Consider the following 25212-nt stretch of genomic DNA (forward strand, 5'->3'; position numbering starts at 1 on the left):
ACGGATGGTTAAATAACAGTGACATCATGCCTCAGGTCATGCATGTTCATCCTGTTTTGTATTTTTTTTTTAAAAGAGGAAAGTAGGAAACTAAGACATTTCCAAGAAAGTAGGTGTCCCTTGTGAGCACTCCTGCTTTTGGACGATGTGCGAGAACATTACTGTGCTGCCAAAATAACACAGCAAATATGTTCAAGCCCCAACAGAGCAAATCTGCTCCTTAAGGAGCAGTCTGTAGTCCAAAACAAAAAAAATGTAACCTTCCATCGATCTAAAATGTACTGACAGCTCTAAAATGAGATTGACATTAAATTATTTACCACTGCACTAAGTTATGCGTGTTTTCTGATTTTTTGAAGTGTGTGTTTATACACTGTAGTAGTAGTATTAACAGACTAATGTTTACAATCATATTCAGTTAAATAGACACACAACAAAATTATAAAAGTAAACCAGGATTTTTGTCACACCATTTTATTTTGATATATATATATATATATATGTATATGGAGCTTTACAAAAACTTTTACACATTTAGATCAGTTTACTTGTCATGGTTTGATCTAGTCATCTGTGACCCTGGAGGAGAAAATAACCCGGATGATGTCAGGTGTGACCACAGGTGCACAACTCAAGAGACAAGCATGGTAGGTATAAAGTTCACCTGGAGGCAAAGATCAGGCAAACGGGTCCATAACGAGCCAGGCAGGCAGATTAAACAGGCAAACTTATCCAAAAGGGTCAGACAAAGGTCCGATGTCCAAGGGGTCAGACAGGGCATCAAGCAGAAGAGAAGGCTGGAAAGCTAAGGCAGAAGCGCAGTAGGCAAATACTGCAGGGTTGATGGAGAAAGTGGGAAAAAGGGTGCAGGCAGGGAAGTTTAGGTGATGGAGAATGGCAGGAAAAGGGAGTTACACTGCATGGCAGGATCTGAAAGGACAGAAGTTAATATGTGGCAGGGAAAACAAAGTAGACGTGAGATTGTGCAACTAAAAGTTAGCTGGAATTGTAAAAGCAGCCACAAAAGGCTGAGTTTGTGTAAGGAGCACAGCTGTGATAATGATAGTACACTAAGTGCACTCTGTGTATGTTTTTGGAAACAGAAACGTTTTCTATTGTGTTGGCTCTATACTAAGATATACCACAAATGAACTTAACAGCAATCTGTAATGTTCAGTACACCCCAAACAGCTGCAATTTAATAACCTCCATAAGCCTATTAAGACCCGGAGAACAACAACAGTCTTAATCATAACATGTTTATTTTAATAAGGTGCTGGAAATATTCAACAGTCACATTTTTCTTTTTCCTTTCCACAAAACAAGGATGTTTATAACCCAAAGCTCGGGAAACCACACTGTGTGTGTTGCAGGACAGAAGAACATGACCTTTAACAATTTATACAGATAAAGTAGTCACAGTGTGGAAGAGAGGGAGGCTGAACACACAGCACTGGGCAATTAAGGCAACATGTCAAAAGGTAAAAGACAACCTTTTCTGTACAAGGAGAGTAAAAAAAACAACAACAAAAAACAAGCACCACAAAACACATTAGAGAGGCTCCTCGAACCCCGGAGGAAAACACATTAAAAGACGTCTTATAGCTGCTGTGCAAGACAAAGACACTAAGTTTTTCTCTAACTTTTCCATGACTTCTTTGTCCATGAGTGACAGATGTTTTTCATTTACAATGATGTGTTTTCTTGTGGTTATGTCCCTTGAGATCTGATGCTGGGTTTTTGTCACAGCTCCAGTTCAATCAGTCAAGGATTCCAAGAAAATGGCAACTTTTTTTTTTTCTTATTCCCTTCGGGTTAGTCGACTCTCAGTTGGCGCGGAGATACCTGCTGGTGCTTGGGAGGAGGAGCAGCTTGGCAATTACAGTGCGGCGTAATCCTCATGTCTGTGTGATAAAATAATCTCCCTCAGTGTGCCTCATCTGTGGCTGAAATCAGTACCAAACATCCTGTTTCAGTGAAACTGGGTGTGAACTGTTAATGTTGAGACATTTTCAATAATTACTGGCAGGCTACTGAGGAAAACACATTTTAAAAACCTGTAAAAAGTTAATTAACATTATGTGGTTCGATTAAAAAGCAGAAATTGACACAATTACCTAGTAATAGTCTGAACAACTTCTCAAACGTGAAGGTGCAACAGTTCAGATGACTCAGTTTCTTCCACTTTGCGGGGGGAAAAGCGCAGGTTTCTTCAATTCCAGCCCATGTCTCAGGCCGCCATTCAGTCGGAGATAATGTTTGCATAATATTCGTCTTGAGAGGGCAATAAAACATAATATAAGTACCTTCCTCTCAATGACAGTATCACAGGTCACTAAACGGCATCAGGACAGTTAAGCTTCCCCAGTGAGTCCCATCTTGTAGCTCGGAGCTGCACTAAAACACCAGGTCCCCCGTTTAGCCCCGACTCAGCACAGCCAGGCCTGCTGATTGGCTGACAAAGCTTTTGACCCTTTCCTTCCACGTTGAGGGCAGACAGTTGATGCTGAAATGGACTCAGAAGATTTGAGTCAGTGTCCAGTTACTTGAGCCACGATCAAGGAAGGTGAACAGAGTGGCCGCAAGGAGGGGGACAATTTTAAATTGGACACGATCGGTAAACAACAACTACTAAAAGTCTGTCATGATGTGCCTGGTTAAGAAATTAAACCGTTTACATACGTTTGTGTTCATACAAACAAATAGACTGACAAATAAAACAGTTAATGATGCGTTAAACAGTCATATGGCATTGAGTCGATCACATATAAAGAGTAAACCTTGGTGTAGAATCGCTTCTTGGTTCTCGTCTGCAGCCATACAACAGCAATCCATCACCACTGTTACCAATATATACATTTACATCCTAAAATCTTACTTTATAAAAAAGTTTGGGCTTTCCACTTTCCCTTTGTCTCAGTTTTTCTCCTCCTATTTGTGCAAGAATAATTATTTAGTTCTTTACTGTTAGTTGTTGTGGGGAGCTGTTGTCCTCAGCAATGTCACACAGAAACAAAGACGTCCAGGTAGAGGCGGTCGTAAGACTCCCTGAAGAAGAGGATGAGGACGAGGCTGAAGAGACAGGAGCCGGTTAGACACCAGTTTAACCACAAGACATCTAGATGAAGGGGAGAGAGATGGAGACAGATAAATGTTTTTAGGTTAGATTATAAGCAGTCTGCTTCAGCTCATATCCAGAATTTGATACATTGGGTGGTAAGGTGGATTACTCACCGTCACCTGCTCAAAGACTAAAACTGTTCTTTTTTTTTACTTCACTTTGGATACACTATCTATTAACTAATTTTTTCCTCATCTTTTCCACCTCTGTCTTCATCAAATTGTCTATTTCTTACAAATATAAATATGCAATATATGGCCAAAGGTATATGGACATCTCTCTTGACACCATTTCCAAGAGTTATGGCTGTAAGATGACACCTTATCCTAAAATTACTTTTCTTATATTCTCAGTCCAAAATGATTCCATTCTCCTTGGTCACACACAGTAGGCCATTGCAGTCCCCTCTATTAGCAAGATGATCAATTCTATTTAAATGAAAGGATGTGACCAATCCATCACAAAACCAACCAATCAGATGTGAAAATCAGATGCACCCTCAACAGCTCAATTACGAGATTTAACAAAACATGGAAATGAAATCATTGTGGATGCATGCATGTACTATCACTTAGAAAAACAGATTATACTGGCTCTGTTCTGAACAAGAACCAGAGCTGAACCCTGCCTGCCAAGTACCAAGCAACAGACCGCAACATTGACCATGTGTTCCTTCAAAATGAAATATGTGTCCTCTACATACATCCAGAAACCCTAATGAGTTAGTATTACGTGGCATTGAAAAATTTATGAGTACCATATAGGACTAATGGCTAATCAATAGGAATTCCTGACATCCCATATAGGAAATAAGAACAGCCTCATGAGCTGCCTTTCATAATGATTCTGCATAAGTCAATGATTTTGGCAGTGTTCCCCATTATCATTGACTTACACTTGAACCTAAACATGGTGCAGAAGGAGATGTTCTATTTTCTCAGCTCTGTTTAAGCTACATTAACCACAGGAGAGGTGCTCTGGCTGTCCGCAATAATGCAGAATCTGGAGGGCAGATGGGAAGCTTGCAGCTGCACTGAACCATTGGCATCTTAACTCATCAGCACACAGACAAATAACCTCATCTTTTTGTCCAGCCTCTGTGAGGCACACTCAGATTTTCACCATGCAACCTGCAAAAGCATGCAGTCACATATTCGCCTAGACATAAACCCAAATCAATTTTTTTTTAAGTGCATTAACTAGCCCTGGCTGTGAAGCCGCCCATTTCAAGACCGCGTAGGTGTTTTGTCCTGAGAGAGCTGTTAAGCACAATCTATGATTGTGCGGGAGGGGGGAGAGATTGGGTGAGGGTGTTTGCAGCAAGGTGTTAAAACTCCCGAAGCAGCCTCATTAATCAGAAGTGTATGAGCTGGACAGCAGGGTAACCGGTGTGGAGGTGGGTTAATGGAGTCGTGTTTATCTGGCCTGCCATCTTCTCCGTCTCACTATGTCCCACTTTCCCGCGTGTGCGCCTGACAAAGACTTGTCCATTTCAAGTTGGAGACACACAATCTGTGTGTGTTTGTGTTTTGGTGTGCAGCCTTAAATGAATGCTAACGGAGAGCTTGGTAATTGTAGTAATTCAATCAGGTGATGTGATAAAAATAGGCAAGCAGTTCAATGGCTCCTCTCTGATCTCTAAGGACACTACTGAAGCCAAGTTTGGAGGCAACAGTTAAAAGTTTGTCTGAACAGCACGCAGACGGGAGGGGAACTGAGGAAGGGGAGGAAGAAAAGGGATGAAGAAAGAAGAATAGAGCAAATGAGATAAAATGGAGAAGAGAGAAGTAACTGGTTTCTGGAGACTCATCAGTTCAGCAGTTTGCTTTAAGGTTGATAATCAGATTTTAATGCTCAATATTTAAAGCACAGACAGGATTGAGAGTTGTGTTTAACAACTTATAACCAGTGGTGGGAATAACGGCATTAAAAGCTGCCAAAAATGCAGCGTGTTACTATAGTTGAAGCTTTTGTTTTGTTTTTTACATACTTGGAAGCACAAGCGAGTCAGTCAACAAGAGACAGGTAGGACGAGCCCAAATGACGGGCAATAAATATCCAAAGTATTAAAACATCGATTGTGTTATTTGTATCGATCCACTATATAAACAAAATATCTACATACATGGCATTTGTTTGGAGGCTAGTCTCACAACAGCGTTTAAATAGTTTAGATTTGTGTACATTGTTTTTGTTAAGAATGTACTGTCTTAAGTGTCCATTTCATTATAATATTCAGATTTATCATAATAATTGAACATTCACATGTATTTTACGTTAAGGGGGGGATGACACTGGGTGACCTAAAGGCTGCCCCGAGACTGTTTTGTCCTCCCTTTCCTTCCTCCTTTTTATTTTTAAGATTATTTTTTGGGGCATTTTTAGACCTTTACGTGACAGGACAGCTAAGACAGTAAAGAAGAGAGAGAGGGGGAATGGCATGCAGCAAAGGGTCCCAGGTCAGAATCAAACCTGCGGCTTCTGCTGTTGCTATGGTAAACCAGGAGAGCTACTCAGGTGCCCCCTTCTTAACTATTTTTTGCATAGTGGTCCTGATGATGGCACTCTGGCAACCACATGAACATTTTTTAAATTTAATGAACAGATTTGTAGTTTCATATGTTGTAGTCAACTATCAATCTGTAACTAAAACGTCTTCCATAGGTTATTCTGGTTGATAGGATGGTAGTATTAAGTATTAAGATAGTAATCAAATAGTAAAGGATAAAGTTATAAAAATAGAACAAGGCAGGAGTTTGCGATGATGGCGGAGAATGTTGAGTGACTCAACCTGCTAATTAACTGCATCATTACAATTGGATATTAGCCACAAACTACAATTCAACTTCAAACCTCTGCCAGTAACTATACCGGATTCATTGTGACGAAAGGATCACATTCAGAAGACGTCAGCGCAAAAGTGGGACAGTTCATCATATTAACAGCCTATTACTGTAGCTGCCACCGTCAGCATATCGGTGTCTCAGATAAAGTAAGAGACATGGGCCGACAGGCATCTTATGGCTTTAATCAGTCTTAATTGAGGTCAATGCAGCATTATAATGAATGTGGCTCAGTTCTTCTGTATGGCTGCAGCCCTTGCTAAAGAGAATTGGGGTTACACCTAAAGATACATAGACAAGCTTTGAGTAAAGAATAAGATCATTCATCATCCTGCATGCTGAATATTAACTGTTGATTGACAGGCTGGTAAGGAAACCTGCAGTATGGAAGCCAGATCATCCATACTGACTGCCAAAGTGCCAAATGTGTACTTTGTTAGTGTGGGTTAATGTGGCGCTATTCATTGACTCTGTCAATGTTACTTCTCACTCATGATTCAAATCGGTCTCAAAAACAATAAAACAGCATGTAAAAAGGCTTATATTCTTTCAGCAGCTCAATAAAGAAAAGCTGTTTAAATTATCATTTTTAAACACCTCCATAGTCATTATGGTGGGTTAAAAAAGTTAGTCTGCAAAAGGCATTTTCACTTCTGACGAGAATGAAAAGTTAAGCAGAAAGGAAAAAGAAACTTCTTGGGACTAAAGAACTGCAGCAATTATTTCTCTGTGCTGAATAATCCCTGATTCCCCCTATGCAGGAGACTCTAACAACTCACAGCTGATTGGAATCTCAAAGCCTAGCCTTCCCTCCCATCCCATCCCCTCCCTCCTCGTCTTCCTCCTCCTCTTCTTCCTCCTCTTCCTCCTCTACAAAACCTTTGAGGCTTTTGCTTCACGATACCTCTCTGCTGCTTTGTATTCTGCCTGACGCACCGCGCTAAATGACACAAACACACAGTAGATGAAACAAAAAAAGAGCGACAGGCACAGATATATTGCCCAGAGGTTTCATTCATGTTTCTGAGTCACATGGTTCAGAGATTTTGTGGCTTAAAGCAGGACAACAGAGTCAAGAGGCCATGTAGCGCTCACTGAACCAAGACCAGCCTCTCATGGATGTTAAAATGGACATGAGGTAAATTCATAAACGCCTCTCCGTTCGCAGGGGAAGGGAACCATCATTCAGAATGTATAATGAGGCAGAGGGCAGCCAAAAGGAAAACCCTAAAATGAACTGTAAACTGGAAAAGAATGGAAATCTTTAAAAAGGCAAAGGCTGCCAATTTTCAATAGCAGAAGGTGGAAGGGTTTCGAAATGAAGAGGCTCATGCAGAATTCATCAGTTTTGAAGTCTGCATTTTATTGGCTACATCCATTATGGGACTACGGAGATGAAATTAGAGTAATGAGAATGCCCGCTAGAATACCTCCAAAGGGAATGTACATAATAATCAAATTAATCTTTACAGGAGTGATCTCTTCAAGAGAACAGAACACAGCTGATCTCTATGCACTTTTCAGTGAGTGAGTTCAGGAGTTGACGCAGAGTTGTGGTAAAATTCTGAAAATCTGTCTTCTACCAGTATTATTTCATGCCATGATAGGTCAAGGCACTGACGTCCATGAAAGCAGCGCAGTTGGAGAGGATGCGACTGCTGTTTCACTACACTCATGTGATTCCATGTTTTTCACCTTTATGAGGCAAAAAAACAAAACTGGCCGGTAAAACAGGCAAAGTCACAGTGGAGAAATTTAACTTCAGGCCCTGATAGAAATACATACATTGTCTTTACAATAGACAATGTTCTGTAAAGTCAGTAGAGAAAGTGGTTGTAGGTATAATAACAGGTAAGAATTATCACTGGCAATACTGAGAACGTGTGATGTTTGATGTTCTTGAGTAAGCAATATATATTGAGTGAGGATTATTGCACAAAACTGGATATTTGAGGCGGATTATTGATATTGATCTTTGAGAGTTAAATAAACATCTGACAACAATACATCAGTCAATCTTTGTTTTTTCAAACATAAAAACGTTGTATGATGAATTTGGATATTAAAAAAATACTAAAGATATGCACTAAGGGGGAAATTACACCGACAACAAATAACCCTGTTGGTGCTAAAATGGACATGTAACGGTGAGAGAATAATAACAACAACAAAAACAACAACAAAAGTAATAATAATAGTAATAATAATATTACATTTAATTTGTAACACACTTTATATTTAAGTGCTACATAGAAATGCTAAGGAGAAAAAAGTATTTCAACTAAAAGAAACAACAAAAGGACTTCAAACACAACGGTAACATTCCTGTACTGCATTTAAAAATCAAAATCAAGTGACATCCTGTATACACAGACCCAATATACCTATGGTGAGGTACTATTGGCTGTCTGGTAAATTGACTGCACCTACATAGCACTTTTTTACCATAACAAACAAAGCGCTTTATAATTTTGCCTCTCATTCACACACAATGCCACACTGATGGCAACCGAGCTGCCATGCAAGGTGTGCCTTGCCTGAGGACACCTTCGCATGTTGACAGGAACACCCGGTGATCAATCAATCAATCGGCCCTGTGATTAGTGTGTCGGTCAAAAAGTAAAGTGCTACAGCTGTTCCAGAAAACTGCTGAGAATTTTGAAAAATGAAATTATATTTTCACAACCCAATTTTCTTAAGAATATTTGGTAGGATTAATTAATTTTCTCAAGAAGTTTCTAAAATCAAATTAAATTTTTGGCTTGGAACTAAGATACACACACAACGTAGGGATGTTGAAAAGCGTTGTGTATGTGTGTGTGTGTGTGTGTGTGTGTGTGTGTGTTCACTTGCAGGTCCTTCATCAACCCAAAGCTCTGTCTATCCACACCTGGTATACATCGCTGTCTTATCTATAATTTATCACCAGACTGACATGCTTCAGCTTGTCACATTGTTGGTTTTGGTGTTTTTATGGGATTTGCTGACGATAAGAAAAATATAGACCAGTTTTAACCATAAATATATCTTGTTATTGTAATAAACAAAAGGATATTGTACCTCTTATCATGATATCCATTTTACACTGCTGTTTCACACAGCTCTGACAAATCTAACATGCAAACATTGGTTGGTTACCTGCCAATATGGCAAGAACAGTAGACTTCAACAACTTGGTACCTACAGATACTCTGTGCAGGTAGACAGTTGGTGGCAATCCACCACAGAGGTTATCTGCAAGCTCACATTACCATGCCTGCATCAGCGTAAACTTTCTGACAAGAAAGCTTAAATGCATCAACACGCACACATCATCGAGCACGGGAGAGAGAAGTGTCAAGCGGAGGATACATCGTGTATTTCCTACTCTTGTGATTGTGTGTTCACTTTCAGCAGATCTATCCACACCTCGTATATATCAACGTCTTGTCTATAATTTACCACCATACTGATGTACATTTAAAATACCTAACTGGATCATCATTTTCAAATAGTTAATGTTAAAACTGAAACCATTATACCCAAAGCTATTATTTTGAATCATATTTCTGTATCTATCTCTCCCTCTCTCCCCCCACCATTTTTGGCTGTTGCACCAAATGCATGCTCTTGAGGAGGATTGTTGGGTCTTTGTAAATTATAGATTGTGGTCTTGACCTACCTTACCAGTAAAGTGTTCTGAGATAACTTCTGCTATGATTTGACATTATAAATAAAATGTAATTGACCTACAGTAATCCACTCAACATCCCTCTGAGATCATTCTTGAGGACCGGCATCACGTTTGAGTCAGGTTGAGTCAGGTTGTCACAAAGACCCGAAACCAGGTCTCTGTGGTGGCAGAATCAAGATGATTTTGTTCTAATACTAGTGCCCCAATCTGTCCAAAGTCTAACAAGATTTAGACATAAGAGTGCCCTGCTTACTTTGCCTTTGACCAGACTAACAACAATCTAAATATTAAAATATAAAAATATATAAAAATATATAAAATATATAAAAATATAAATGTACAAAACAGTATTTGCTTTTGTGGTTCGTCCTGCCAAGAAAATGAGATTAGTTACATAATTATCTGTGATAATCTTAAAACAAGATATGACTTTCTTGGATGACCCTTTTGCCATAGATCAATAGTAATGAACTGCCAAATATCTGTTCTGGCAGTCACAGGTAACTTCTTTACAAGCCACCTTGGCAGGAAATGCCACTGCTACCCCTTTTACCCTCCTCCACCAAGTATAACTAAAATTGGCCCGGTAGATTTTTCGAAATCAAATAACAAATAAACAAACCGACAAACATTATCTCCTTGCCAAAACAATTAATCAATTAGTTAATCAATTTTTTGGTGTTGGTCAAACAAATAAGTACTTTACTTGGACTCAAGTAACTTTGATGGACCTTTCAATTTCTGGGTCAAATTATTAATTGAAAAAATGATCCTTAGTCCTTCCTATTTTGGGGTATGTGTCATGTAAGTGTTTCAGACCTGCTGTTTTCAACATGACAAGCGGGATTTGTGTCCAGGCTGTTGTGCTTGTTAGCAGGCCCTGAAGACTCTAGGCCCGACAGTTGTTCAGGTCTGACAATAATAATATCCACCTGCACTGACAAGACAACGCAGAAGGCAGGCTCAAGATAGTTGACAGGCAGCAGATGTCAGTAGCCATGCAGCACTCAGAAGGACTTGGCAGAGGAAGAGGATGAAGCTTGTGAGTCTATATATATACATATTATATATATATAGTAGACGGAGTGTGTATCAGAGATTGGTGCTGTAATGTAGCCAAGATTACGAAGGTTAATGAAACCAAAAACAGGTGGGCAAAGACCACAGTATTGGTTTACTCTTATTATTATTATTATGTATTGGTTTCCTTTAGCAGATGACATGATATCCCCTCTGTTGTGGGCCTAAACCATTACATCAAACTTTGCCAGGCAGCCAACTCACAGATAAATCTGAGGCGTAAATGCGATAGGGAGTTTATCTTTATGCCGATTGGGTCAATTGCATTGTAACCTAATTTTCCCACCATCCGCCATCCAGCGGGGGGGGTGTACCTAACTTTATGACACTAAATAGGCACTAGTGAGAATAGAAACTGAACTAAAAGACACATTTATATTTTAAAAGAGTACTACAGAAAGAGGGATTCCATCCCAATTTGTGCACAACAGGTATTCCTGTCTTACCTGTACAGTAAAAAGTGAGAAAGAAGAGGAGGAGACCGGTGACAAGGTTCCCCAGGAAAGTGACCACTCCACAGGTGATGCCTTCAGGTACCGGGTACACGGTCTCGATGAAAAGTTCGAAGAATATTGGCACGCTGCTGTTAATGAAAATGCCCACCAGGATGCAGGAAGTGTACAGGATGGCTGTAAAAGGGTAAAATAATAGAACGACAATAAGGTTAGGATTAATCGGAAAATGTGATGTTATAGATCCCACCTGAGCAGCTCTTTTAAAAAGGGTGGTATACTGGACAAGAGTATGGAACAGCGGTGGTTTTTTATGCAACCTTCCACATCTTCCTATTGTATGATTGGTTCTCAGCAGCACAGATTTATGAAGAACCCTTACCCTGAAAAAAACATTTCATTGCCACCCCTTGAGGTGAAAATGTACCAGAAAAAATTAAATACACATTTTAAACATGTTGATTGGGTAAAACACATTAATTTCATGATTAAAAATTCCTAACAATTCATAAATAAGTTACATAAATTACAGACAAAGTTCATAATTGTACATTAAACCCTTTGACAGGCAAAACACATCCAACCTATTTTTAAAAGAGTTACCAACTTTTTTCTGGAAGGTCGTTCCATGCTTTTAACGCACTTTGAAGAAATTCTTTCTCTTTTCAGGCATGTTCAAGGGTAAAGCTTTAAAGATTTACTTAGAACACTTAATTTTGGAGGGACCTTCCTCTGAGTCTGGCATGGAGTGTCACGAGAAGGTTTGAATGCCACTGTGACAGCAACTCAATTACAATATGTTTTGTAATACATTTCTGTTTGTTTAGGTTATTTTGCACATTAAGCATTCCAATGCAACTCATTTCATGCACTCTACAGTAAATTAAAAAACAATGATTTACTCCTTTGCTAAAATGTCCGCTAGTAATAAGCTTGGCTCATTTGCTCCCTTAGGTTTAATGTACAGTAGGTGCACCACTTGGTTGAATTGAAAAATTAATAATAATTCTGGATTATACATTTTTTATTTAAAATCATGATGTGCCGACTGTTTTATTCTATTTTCCACCTTGAACCTGGCAGAAGTCTACTTTTGCGAAGGTTTGTGTAACATTGGCTTATTGCGACATTTTCAACTGTGTGCGTGTGTATGTGTGTGTGTGTGTGTGCGCGTGTGTGTGTGTGTTCATGTCTGCAGAGCAATCGGAGAGTGTTCAGTATGTTTGGCCAGCTCAGGATCTAGTCTCAGCTGCAGTCCTTTGGCTGGGACCTAAAGTGAAATGTGTGAATGTGTATTAGAGTGGATGTGCGATGAGATTAAGCTATCACCTCTGGAGCATTATGGCACCCTCCATCTCCCTTATCATAGCAGATTGGTCCAAATGAGCTCCCCATTAGCCTGCCCGTCCCTTTAATCACAGTGCCTCTGAGGGCCCTCGCCTGCCCGCCTGCCCGCCTGCGACGGGGAACCCAGAAGCCTTCTTCCCCGCTCGTCTTTATTCAACGCTAACGAAGCACTGATATCAAACACTTCAGAGTGCTTCAAACCACTGCACTCTTCCTGTCACATTATTGAATTAGGTTATCTGCCACCAATTCCCAGAGGGCAACAGGAGATCCCTTCAAGGAAGGGAACACATAGTGAGCACAGCAGGAGAGGGACATGGGATGACTCTTGTTGGCCTGAAGAGAATACGATTTTTTTTTCTTCTAGAAAAAAATGGTACTACAATTGAAGACTGGAAATTTACGCATTTAGGGATGAAAATAACAATTATTGGCATTATTGATAAATCTGCAGACTATTTTCATTCCTTATACTCATGCAAAATATTTGTATAACTCTGAATAGTGTGAAGATAAATGGATGATGTCAAGGATTTTAGATGGGATCACAGTAAAACAGAAAAACATAAGAAAGTCTATGCATCCCATTGACAAAAAGTTTTTCAACAAACGATGGGGCTCTTGTTTACAAAAACTGCAGATTACACTGACTGTCCCATAGTGGGACAATGAGGTATTTTGGCAGAATGTGTTGCAGTATCACACACCCCTCTTGTACAATATGCCAGGTGGATGAACAAGGTTGGAGCCTGGCTGCTGCAGACTGCCAGTGTCTGGGATGAGAGGACGTGAGACAGACAGTTAGCAGTGCCAAGGCCTGGAGAATGATGATGGATGATGATGATGATGATGATGATGATGATGATGATGATGATGATGATGATGGCTAGAATCCTTGGCTATGAAAGATATACTGGTATGCTTATTGGTTTTGGCTTAGGAAAGGGCAGCTAAGTCCATTAATGTCTAAATGAATTTATAACAGATGTCTAACAAAGGATTGGTTCTGCTAAATACAGTATGTACCAAATATGCATTACAGTCTGTAAGTATTTGGAAAGTAAGGTATTATTTATCATTTTGGCTGTGTTTGGTAACATTTAAAATTAAACAGTAACTACATGGTTTAATGGTGACTTTAAGGTGTTTGAGGTTGTTAACATCCATACTGGTTGAACAGTGTACAACAATGCAGGTCAATGAATACAAAAAATACAGACAAGGTAGCCATGGAGTTTTAAGGCCCAAATAGTGAAATGTTATTAAGCGTCCAATAGGGTTGGGCGATTAGACAAATATAATCGTCTCAGAGTACACAACAGTTATTTTTGGGGGCAGTTTTTGTCATTTATTTTGCTAATTTAATAGTCTGCCTCAGAAGAATCAGAGATTGTTGCTGCTCTGTGCGGGCAGAGAGAAAAAGTGGGTACAAACAATGTGTAGGCATATTTTCACATCTAACTCTGTGAATTTGGGGTTTGTTTCAACCCAAACAGAGTTGGGGATTGTTGGAACAGTGGAAAAACTAACAAAAACAGGTTTGGGGAGTTTTTATTTGGCTAATCAAATCGAGAAAGACCCCTGACCCGCCGACTGAAATCATTTTGCCTCTGGCTTATATCAGAGTGTCCCAGCTGCACTGCCTGTATGCAATGTCACCTTGACAGTGATGTGTTGTGGACCTACCTGCGGTGGAGGGGAGGTGAGTGAACGTGCTCAGACAGGTTAGTGTGAACCAGGTAGAGGACAGTGAGGCTCCTGCCAGCATCAGCACCAGGATCAGCTTCAGCATCCCCCGAATGGAGTCTGCAAACCTGGGAGAGGGTGGGAAGAAGGAGAAAGATCCATTTACTGTATAAAAACATCACTAAGAAAAAGCTCATCCTGAAATATGCCAGGACAAAAGGCAAACAAATGACTCAAGTGAATAAAGCCAGCTGCTTCAGAAACTAGAGGCATCCTTCATAAACGACCAGCAATGCAATTTCTACATGTCTACTTCTTTGTCTGTCATAATATTTTATCAGAGACATGCATTGTTTCAGAGAAAAGCTAGATCATTTCCTTCTCTCAATTGTTTCTGGGTGCACCAGTTGTACTTGTAATTACACAAGCAGAGACACTACTCCAAAAGTTGATTCAATTTGTTTCACCAGCTAAGAAGGCGGATTTTAATATATTGTGGAAGACAGGCCACCAAACTCTCTCTTTTGAGCCCTGTGGTTTCTCTTTGTAGGCCTTTCTAAACCCTCATAGTTCATTAACTCCTCTCTGCTCCTCTGGGTATGCATATGCATTCATGTGAAAGATTAGATGAAGCTACAGAAGCCTGTAGCAAAGTAAGACACTAATTACTTTTGTTTTGTTGCTCAGACAAGATGCTTAAGAAAATAGGGATGAATGAACTTAATGGAAGCATAAAAACAAGTGTGTAAAAGGCTGATTAGTTCAGCTACGTTGTGAAGTTCTGTCAGTATGCTGAGGACCAGTGGGTGAGGGAAATCATCCTTTTGGACAGACAATGAGAACATTTCCACTCAGAACGTTCTGCCTAGGGGTGGGAATCTCTGGTCACCTCAGGATCCCATTCCGATTCAGAGGGCAACAATTTGGTTCTAAACTGATTACCGATGCCTCTTGATGCAACCATTTTTTATGTACGTTGTCATTTTCACATATCTGGAGACAGTAACTTTTAAATAAAAATCAACACATAAAAAAAAAAAAATCTAGAGAGAATCATGATGCATCTAAGAAATCAATTTTTTAGTTCCGCCATGGAATTTTTACAAAAGATCAATGTATCCTGGGATTTCATGAGCTTCACAGTCTCAATCCATTGCCCCCATGTTCACATCATTCTGAATTCTTACATCATGACTCCAGATTACGGTTAGAAAATTTAGAGCAGGCTACGGGTAACTTGGTAATAACATAATGAATGTTGTTCATTTCTGTTTCTAGTAAACAGATCTAAATGTGTCATATTTCTGTTTAAAAGAATGAGCTGGTTGCACTGGAATATATAGTCTAATCAGAGGGCCAAGCACTTGCCACTACACACAAACATGTTTGGTTTCTTTGCCCACAGCTACACAACTCAAATCTGCATCACCAATCTGCCTGTGAGTGGCTCAACCCTTTAACTACCCCCTGTGCCAGAGAGGCTTGAAATCCTCAGCCTCCCCCAAGCCAACCATCATCTCTTTGCGGAGAGGATCACAGAGGACTTCCCTGCATCAATTGCAAATCTGATCCTCTAAGCAGGACCACAATAAGTAGCTTATTTCCTATACTAACCGATGGCCCCTGAATCCACTTGATAAAGCACTTGGTCACTAATTGGCCAGTTAAGTCAGGTGCATGACACAGTCTGATTTTAACAAATACAACTGAACAGTTTGTTTGAAAACCACTGGCTTACAGTTGACTAAAATATACATATCACAATATACATATCCTATATCTATGTGTATATATCATCATGTTTTTAAAGGTTAAGGTCAATTGTATTTATTTTTTCTTACGCTCGACAAATTCTACAATTGCCAAACCCAACAGTCAATGCTACTACTAATGGTTGTGTAATCACAGCTTGGTGTATATCTATATTTACTGTTAGTAATATGTGTAAAAACCTACAGTGACAGTGACATGCACAACTTAATTGAATGTGTTTTTTAATTTATAATATTTTGTTATAATAAATAACTATTTGGCACCCTGTGTCCGTTCAACTTTTGGACATGTCCCACGAGTTGGATTAGGAGGGTAAGAAAGTCGGAAAGTACTAAATCCCCTTACTGGTTTTTGTCTTCCAGAAGATTCCAGAATAATATTGAAGAGAAAACACAAGGTTTGCATGCCTCCATTAATGTAATTCAGAGCTGTGTCTCAGTACTCAATGAGCAAAGAGTGTCATGTCATCTCATGAGATATGGCAGAATTAAAAGTCTATCTTTTACACTGCTCTAACAGGATTTATTGATCATAAAGATAGCATCATTTAAGTCATGTAGAATCAGATTACATTTTCTGCTCTCGCAGTGCCTGCGGGTATGATGAAATATCATCTGCGGTATGACAATATATATTAAATCTGTCTACATTTTTATTAAGGGGCATGCAGTAAATAACCAAAAAGATAGACAGTATAATATGATGACCAGCATGCAATCACAGATTGTCCCTGTTCGCAGGAAAAACAAATTAGGCAGTTGCTCATTTGTGTTTGCTCCATCCATCTCATCTCATTAACCTGGAATATTGTCTGTCTCAGACCTTATGAATGAGAATAACCTGGTCCTGATACACCCCCCCCCACACACACTCTTTTCCTGGGGCTTGAAATGGGAAGATAAAAAGAGACGCTTGTTCGTTATAATTTAATCCTCTTTAATCTGTGAAGAAAAGCATACAGCGTGCGACTGTCGTCCAACCAACTTCTGTCTGAGCCACACAAATTAACAGCGCTCAGTTTGTTTTTGTCAAATGCCACACCTTGGAGCATCCACCACTAATTGAACCTGCCGCATGAATCTCCCTGCCATTCAATTTTCCATCAGCAAGACACAGAAATATAATGTTAACAAGCAGCCAGTGTTTTTTTTGTGGAAAATGGTAAGTACTAATCCCCCAAGACATTCAGCTTTGCAGGAGTATGAGCCACTTAAAATGAGAAACTGCAACACCTGCAGCACCAAAAAGCATTTAAAGGAGGCCTTTTCTGCCTTCTGTGACAAACTGTGCTTAGCACTGGCGCAGTACTGTGCTCGCTTGAGGGAGAGAGACAGCTAATGGCAAATAATAAGTCACATCTTGATGTTAACATCTTAAAAGGCTACTAGTGGGTGAGACAAGGGACAAAGACGGCCATCTTCTCAGTTCATTACCACAAGCTTTCCTAGGAAAGTTTCTAATGATTCCATATTGCAGAAAGTTGTTGAAAAGAAGGAAAAAACGGAAAAAGGGCAGCATTTAGTTATAAGGGAGCAGGGAGGGAAAGAAGAACCTAAATATACTGTTGAATTTCTTCTGTTGCTGCTGTTTTAAAAACATTTCTTTAATCAAAAGATTGATAGAAGATTGTCAGATTGCATCTGGGGGCCCATCTCCCAACGGCTATCAGCCCGGTGACTGATGATAATTAATGAGAAAGTCGGTTCTCTGTTGTGAATTACTGAAAAATCTAACCTGTTACTTTTGAACCCAGGAGTCCAAATTGAAACCAACTGCAACTATTGCTACCCACACCCATACCTTACCAACCACCTTTCAACAGTTATAAATGAGAGCAAATGACATATGGCCAATTGTTAAAACAGAATTTTATTTAACTATCAGCTGTTGCACAAAAGAGAGACTAATCAATCCCTCCAGTGGCTCAGAGTATATGTAATCAACACCAATAATTCAACAGCTCTGTTTACATACACTTTCATCTTGTGCTGCAAACAGCTTCATTGATTAACAGTGGGAGTTATGGGCTCATTTCCCTGATTACAGCTTTAAGAAAATAGTGGGCCTGCCTGGAAATGCTGATTGGGCCTCAGTCTGCGATAAACATATATTGGTCGGTACAGGAATGAATCTCTTGCTTTTGCAGACTCCACACTTTGTTTTTGCGGTGTAGCTCCCTATCCATCAATGGAAGCAAAATGGCTGTTGCATTAGCATCTATTCCCCTCACTCTATCGCTGTGTCACTGGATCAGATCCTATATTAAAAAAGAGTAGATGAGTAGACCCCTTCCTTCACCTCAATTTACCTTCAACTGTTCTTTAGATGAGATTAAATAGTTATTAATAATGTTATAAACAATCCAGCTTTCCTAGAGTCAGGGGGATATACTGAAGTACAACACATACGGTATGCATACCAAGTGACCAGCACTATTCCACTGTGAGGAAAATTCAAAGGCATTAGTTTCTAATCTTGTTTGTGAGGTAGCAGGGGCACAGCCATCGCAATCACACAAAACATGAATTTATTTTTACCATGCTTTATCCATTAAAAGGACACTTCTTACTAACTAGAGTTTTTTTGTGTTACGTTGCAACATAATAGGGACAAAACTACCGATATATTTTCATTGTTGATTGCTCCGCGGATTGTTTTCGCAATTAAATCGAATAGTTGTTTAATCTACCATATCAGAAAATGGTGAAAAATATTAATCCGTGAATTTTTACTTTTTTTATAACAAATGACTCAAGCAAGGGCTGGATGATTAATCAACGATTAATCGAAATTCTGCTGCCGTTATCAATGTGTTTTTCCCGTGACGATACTTTAGATAATATATTTGTGTTTATAGGCCTGCTTTCTCCTTAAAAACATTCTACCGTGTGTATAGTCATGTGACTTGGCCCGGAGCAGTCAGCCGCATGGAAACAAACCAAGTCAAAGTCAACTGAGCAACTTGTGCCCCAAGAAAATGCAGTGTCCGTTGTCTGGATTCAAAAAAAGATGATTTAGGACAATAGGATTAATTATCGTTCATTTATCGTTGCCGAGGTAGAATGTGCAATTAATCGTAATTTGGATTTTAGGTCATTTCGTTCAGTTTGACTATTATGCTTAAATTTTAAGCAAAAATGAGTGTACAATTAAGTGATCTTAACACTTATTTCACGGGTTTTCCCAAGCAGGCAATGATTTAATAGTCCTAAATATTGTGGGGACTGTGTGGCTGGTGTTCTGACCATCAGTAAGATTAAGCTGCAAAGAAGTTCTGGAAATGTTAATTAGGGGGTTGCAGTATAATGCTTATTTTCTAATTTTATGTCTCACCGGGTCCATAGAGTTGTCGCTAAGCTGGTCAGTATCAGCCTGATAATCAAATTTCACTTAAACATTGAAAAACATATGAGATGATGGAGGCAATTTAGTAGTCTAGAACCAGGTAAGAGCGGTACAGCATTCATGTCACTTTTTAAAGTCCCTGCAAACCACAGTCAACCGCTATACAATGAGAAAGTTCAAGAATAACATAGATGAGAAGGCTGCATATAGGTTACCCAGGGCAATGGAGTTTGTTTGTGGGAGATGTTAATTAAAAAGCTCATTAAACGGTAGAGAGGATCTGAATCACATGGGTGGTCCAGATATGCATGTTATAGTAGTCTGGACTTGCCTGCACAATTATACGTCACTATTTTTCTTTGACTATAAATCCATATTCAATGATCCCAGCATGTGAGAATTTACACAATAAAAACGGCTAGGTATAAAGTAGCTTACCTGGCCATTGCCACTCCAAACACACATCCACCAACAATTGACCAGAAACCAATCCAGCCTGCGTCCACCTGTATAAGAAAAGAACAGGAGATTGTGAGGTAGAGTGGAAGAAAGTAAGAAAAAAGGAGTAAAGAAGGTTATTCAGAGTTCAACAGTAGTGCAGTCTGTGACTGTGAGGACAGAGCTAGACGGAGAGCCGGCACTAAGTGTCTGAAGTCTGTCAAGGCCTGTCAGTCAGTGGGTCTGGTAAATTACCATGCAGCAGTGCTATTAGAGTAGTTGTGTGGGTTTGTGTGTATGTGAGATTGTTGTCCTTACTTATTTACACGGATGAAGGCCAACGCATACACTTGGTCTTAGAGTCAAGAGAAAGGATGTTATGGCCAAGAGACTGCAGCAGAATCAATATGAGGTAAAGTGTAGCACAAAACCAATCAGTGTGTGGCATCTAGGCAAGAATGTCTCCATGTGCCAATGAAGGTGTTTGGTTCCCATCAATCTCCCCAAGGCAATAACTCACATTCAACCAAATCCAACCAGATGGAATATGAGATAGCAAGGGAGCAGAATCTTAAGTAGGATCTGATGCTTTTTGCTTAATCATAGTCTGCATCGACCTGTCATGAAAGTCCATAATGAAGAAAAGTGGACTATCAAAGTTATTGGACTTAAAATATCTTCTGGCTTAGTAAGTGATGAATGTCAAAATTTCAAAATATTTTCTGTGCGGGTACCAGTCTTCTGTAAGACCAAGCAAGGCAGCTTGTTGAGGGGAACTACACCAACCCCCCTCCAAAAACGACGAGGATCAAACAAGGATTTTAAAACACCCACAAACCCATGGCACCTATGACTGCTGTGCTTATCATCTATGTAGGCCGTGCAGCACCAGGGTTTCTAAAGCGTATAATGTCACATCACTCTGTACACCAATTTAGAAAACTAAACACAAATGGCTTGCCAAGCCATTTCAATTCTGAGATGCAAATACAATTTTTTTGTGCGGGTGGTGAGTAAATTAACTGCAGTATTCTTAGTGCTTTAGAACCCTGTCTGCTGTATTGCGATTAAGTCAGTAAGCTGGAGATGACTGGTTTAAGGGTAAGAAAATGAATGGATTCAAGGCTCTTGACACATTAACATGTTTGTTTTCACTAACTCTTTCTTTCAATATCTTGTTATAAACCATTTTAAACGAATAATCAAGAACCTTATCCTTAGCTTTGTTTCTACATGCTATTCCTACACCAACGCCCTTCAGGTAATCCCGGAAAATCCACAAAACAGCCTTTAATTGCAAGGAAGTGTTCCATTTGAAGACAGACCATGCATTCAGATTAATGTTAAATAGTGCTCCAGTAATTCTCAAGTGATTTTATAAGGGAATACAAAACAATCAAACTAAAAGAAGCAGGACACATTGGATAAGCCTTGCATTTCTGTGAATTCTTAATGGCAACTCTCTTTTAAGGAAACAATTGGGCACTGTGAGGCACCTGTTTCCTGAGTCAAACTCCAGAAGAATATTACACCGTTGCCTGTGTCTGACAATTTAATCTTTCAGCATTACATTGTTGTTTAATGACTCGTCCTTGTCTCATCCCCACTCCCACATCCTACTTATCACAAACACAGAGGAGAGTATGCTGTCAAAATTGTATACGTGCAGAAAGGACAAACAGGCTGACTGAATTTGAGAATAATGCACAATCTCAAGCACAAAATTGAAAAAAGGACAGTACCACTGAGATGTGATTCTGTAAAAAAAGAAAAGAAAAAGGCACGGCAGTACTTCTAATGGCTGCTATGCTCCACTAAACTCTTTTATGTCTGGCAGCAACCCTCTCAGCAACTCCAAAGGGGTGTATACACCTGGCAGAGAACCATAGCCTTGGACTTGTAGGTGCCGTTTCTCATCTGTACGACTTTATACTCAGCTGGAAGCCACCCAGTGGGCGCTAGATGCCAAAAGAACTAAATCATTGACAAAAAGCATAAATGCAAACCTGAAGTCATTACTTGTACACTCTTCACTTCTCTGCTTTATCTAGTGATTCTTTATAGGAAAATCCGAAATAGAATTGACAAAACGGTACAAACCCTCTGGACTCCAATAATCAGCTGATTGACTTTCTGCCAAGAATATGCACACAGCTCTCCCTCATGTAGAGTGGAGAAAACAGGAAAAACTCTTTCAAACCCCCTCCAGTATCTGAGCTAGAAAAAGCTGGTACACTGTTACAAAGCCAAGATAAAAATTCACATTGCTCTGAATCTTAGGTTTGACCATCAAAGCACTGTCCCCGACCTCTGATTCAAGAGGGAAACTTGGATGGCCTGTTCTAGGGCTGCAACTAATGATTATTTTCATGATCAATTAACCCATCGATTATTTTCTTGATTAAACAAATACCTCTTCCGTTTTGGCTCTAAATTGTCAGAAAACTGTGAAAAATGTGGATCAGTGTTTCCCAAAGCTCAAGATGAGGTCCTCAAATGTCTACTTTTGACAACAACTCAAAGATATTAAGGCACAGAAGAGTAAAGAAACTAAATTCACATTCAAGAAACTGGACTCAGAGAATTCAGACTTTATCTAAAAAATACTCAAACCGATTATAATCAATTGATCGATTAATCTTTGCGGCTCTACCCTGTTCCAGGCAAGGACAATCCTTTAAAATGCTATGTCAATGTGAAGTAAAAAAGTGTCCCCCCAAAGTGCTTGAATCTGTATACTATACCATCCTGGTCTTTCCTCACCTAGTGTCGCCCCCCATGTGTTTGCCTTGCACTCAAAATCAAATTTCTCTCCAGAATGAGAGCAAAAGCTCAAATGGGGTCCAGCATTAGGCTTTAACACCTATCTTGGTAGTTGCCGCTCATGCTTTAAATCTCAATCAGACTGCATGACTAGCTTTGAAAACAGATGACAGAAGAATCTATGTTATAGGAAAGGAACCCTGAAGAAATAGCTGAAAGAAAAGAAGCTGTCGTAGATCAGTGTGCAGATTAGAGATGAAACAAGTTCCGGGGGATAAATGACTATATGAAACAGAGGTTAAGCAAAGTTGTCAAACGGTATGCACTTTAGAAAACTGAAAACAACATTTGACATCTACAATAGAGATGCCATTATTGGATACGGTATAAGTACGACAGCATGCAGCACCAGACCTGCTGCCATGAGAAAGAGAAGAGATGGACAGGAAAGGGAGACCTCCAAAAAAAAGGCAGAAATGTCCCACTAGGCAGACAGTGGAAATAAACTGCGATGGCTGAAAGTTGGCACGTAGGTGGGATGCCTTACATCAGACCCTGATGTGCAGAAATGAAGGCAGTGCGACAGGATGTAAGTTGTGCACTTAGGTGAAAAATGAGCCTACTTGCATCCTGCCCATTCGGAGCAGGATCTGGTCTGCATAGATAGAACTAACTGGAGGTACACTTTGTACCATAACAGGCTGACACAGGCTACACACACAGAATAACAATGGCAGCAATACAATGTAGCAGGTATCCGCAAAAGAAAGGAGTACCAAAGTATACACTTATGTTTGTGAGTACACCTGCATGTAACGACCCATTTGCACCTGCATGAACAACTTATATGAAAGCATGAGGACATTAATAGAAAGTATGAAATGCATATTTTGCTGTAAATTGTACCTTGGGCCGAGGCTCTTATTGCACACTTTAAATCACCAGAGCAACAGTCAGACTCAGTAACTTTTTAAAAGAGCATGTGGAGAGAGCAAAGCGGAAAATATGTGTTCAAATGAAAATGCTTCGGAGTGTAGGGATAAAAAGACAAAAACAGACTATATATACACACATTGCATCTTGTGTTTGTATGAAATGCTCATTTCTCCCCCTTAACATCTTTCTGTGCTGTGTTTAAATCTGACTTAAACAACAAAGCTTAAAGCAGATAGGAAACCAGGAGGAGTTAAAGCTGGGAGTTGGGTCTGCGGGTTCAAGGTGAGATTAAACAAAAGGAAGATGCAGTATTTGCTTTTCTTCTGTTCAATTTGACTTTAAGAACTAACATTTCTATGCCTGGAGAACAATGACATCTTTCAAAAATCTTCTGCAGCATTAGTACACCTCCACCAGATGCACATCTAGCCCGTTCCATTTATTTTTTTAAGGGCTCAAAGTTTTGCACCCTAGGGATATGCTGTAACTCATCTCAACACCCTTTCATTCTTGATCTTTTTATCTTCTTAACGAGTATGGATGAAAGAAATATGGAAGAGAGATAAAAAATCTTTTGACAACAAAAAATGAAATCTAAGAACAATTTGGTATGCGCTCTACTACCTCTTCACTGAGGTATAAAGACAGATGTAGGATGTGAAGTGTCTCACCCGTCTGTCTCTGTGTGATCTTCTCTCAAGCAGCACGTGCCTGATGATAACCTTGAAAAGATTTTCCCCGCTGCTGTGTAGAGACCCGGAAGATGCAAACTAAACAGAGCTTTTTATCTAACCTGCACCACACTCCCAGTCCAACTCAAAATGTATTTGTCTTTGGTCTGTCTCACACTAAAGATGGCGAGCATGAATGCAAATGGTAATTTCCAACTCATTGGGCTCTTTGCAAAAGATGGACAGAATCTCTGATGGAGATTCAGTAGGTAGAAAACAAAGAGAGTTTTCATCCTTCCTTCTGAGCAAGTTAATAAACTACTGCAGTAAAGTGCAGCTGTCTGGAGGGCTTTCTACACCAAAATGCACTTCTCCTGTTAGAACAAAAGCCTTAGGGTTTATTATCCCTCAACATCTTCAGTATTTCACATCTGCTTTAAAATACAATGCGTGCCTTCTGTGCACTGACGTTAAAAAGCACTACCTGGACAAGCATCTTTCTAAGGAGATATTACAAGTTTCTTAAAAGTATTTCAAGATGCAACAACACTGAAGAAACACCTTTCCAGCTGTTCATCCCATCATTCATCTAAGTGGGCTACAGATGTAGAAAGCTTCGCAAAATGCCAATGCTGGTACAATGGAGGGGTTTTTTTTGTTGGTTTTTTAAAATGGGAAAATAAACCTGGTAAACTGAAAGGCAAGTCTCTGTATCTCTTTCATTCTCATTGCAGGGTATCCACCTAAACAGGTCAAGATGAAAACTAGGTGTGTGTGTGTGTGTGTGTGCGTGCGTGCGTGTGTGTGTGTGTGTCTTAGTCTTACCTGGCTGACATTGGCTGGTGTAAGTACCATGTCGAGGACTCCTGCCCAGCCAGCAATCACTCCTGTGGGGACTGCATAGGCCAATGCAATCATCAGGAACCGCAGGTTACTAAAGGGGGCAAATCGGAGAATCAGGATTGCACACTGAACCTTTATTAAAAACATTAAAAGCTAATTGTTTGTGTACTGATTCTCTTTAAGATGGAATATGGGTGACTTATTTGACCAGGTTTGTCTATGCAAAACTATATGCATAATG

General features: G+C 39.6%; 1 protein-coding gene across 1 annotated transcript in view; it reads right to left on the minus strand.

Annotated features, from left to right (window-relative positions):
* Positions 1 to 1245: 1245 nt before the first annotated feature.
* slc49a4 (solute carrier family 49 member 4) overlaps positions 1246 to 25212 on the minus strand; it is a 43293-nt gene continuing 19326 nt past the window's right edge. Inside the window, exons 5-9 of the mRNA XM_034884771.1 lie at positions 24954 to 25062; positions 19759 to 19826; positions 14203 to 14330; positions 11164 to 11346; positions 1246 to 3118 (exon numbers count right to left, since the gene is read on the minus strand). Of these exons, the coding sequence (XP_034740662.1) occupies positions 3003 to 3118; positions 11164 to 11346; positions 14203 to 14330; positions 19759 to 19826; positions 24954 to 25062 (604 nt within the window). The 3' untranslated portion in view covers positions 1246 to 3002. The remainder of the gene's footprint in view (positions 3119 to 11163; positions 11347 to 14202; positions 14331 to 19758; positions 19827 to 24953; positions 25063 to 25212) is intronic.

This window comes from Etheostoma cragini, chromosome 11 (genome assembly GCF_013103735.1).
Source record: "Etheostoma cragini isolate CJK2018 chromosome 11, CSU_Ecrag_1.0, whole genome shotgun sequence".
Lineage (NCBI taxonomy): Eukaryota > Metazoa > Chordata > Actinopteri > Perciformes > Percidae > Etheostoma > Etheostoma cragini.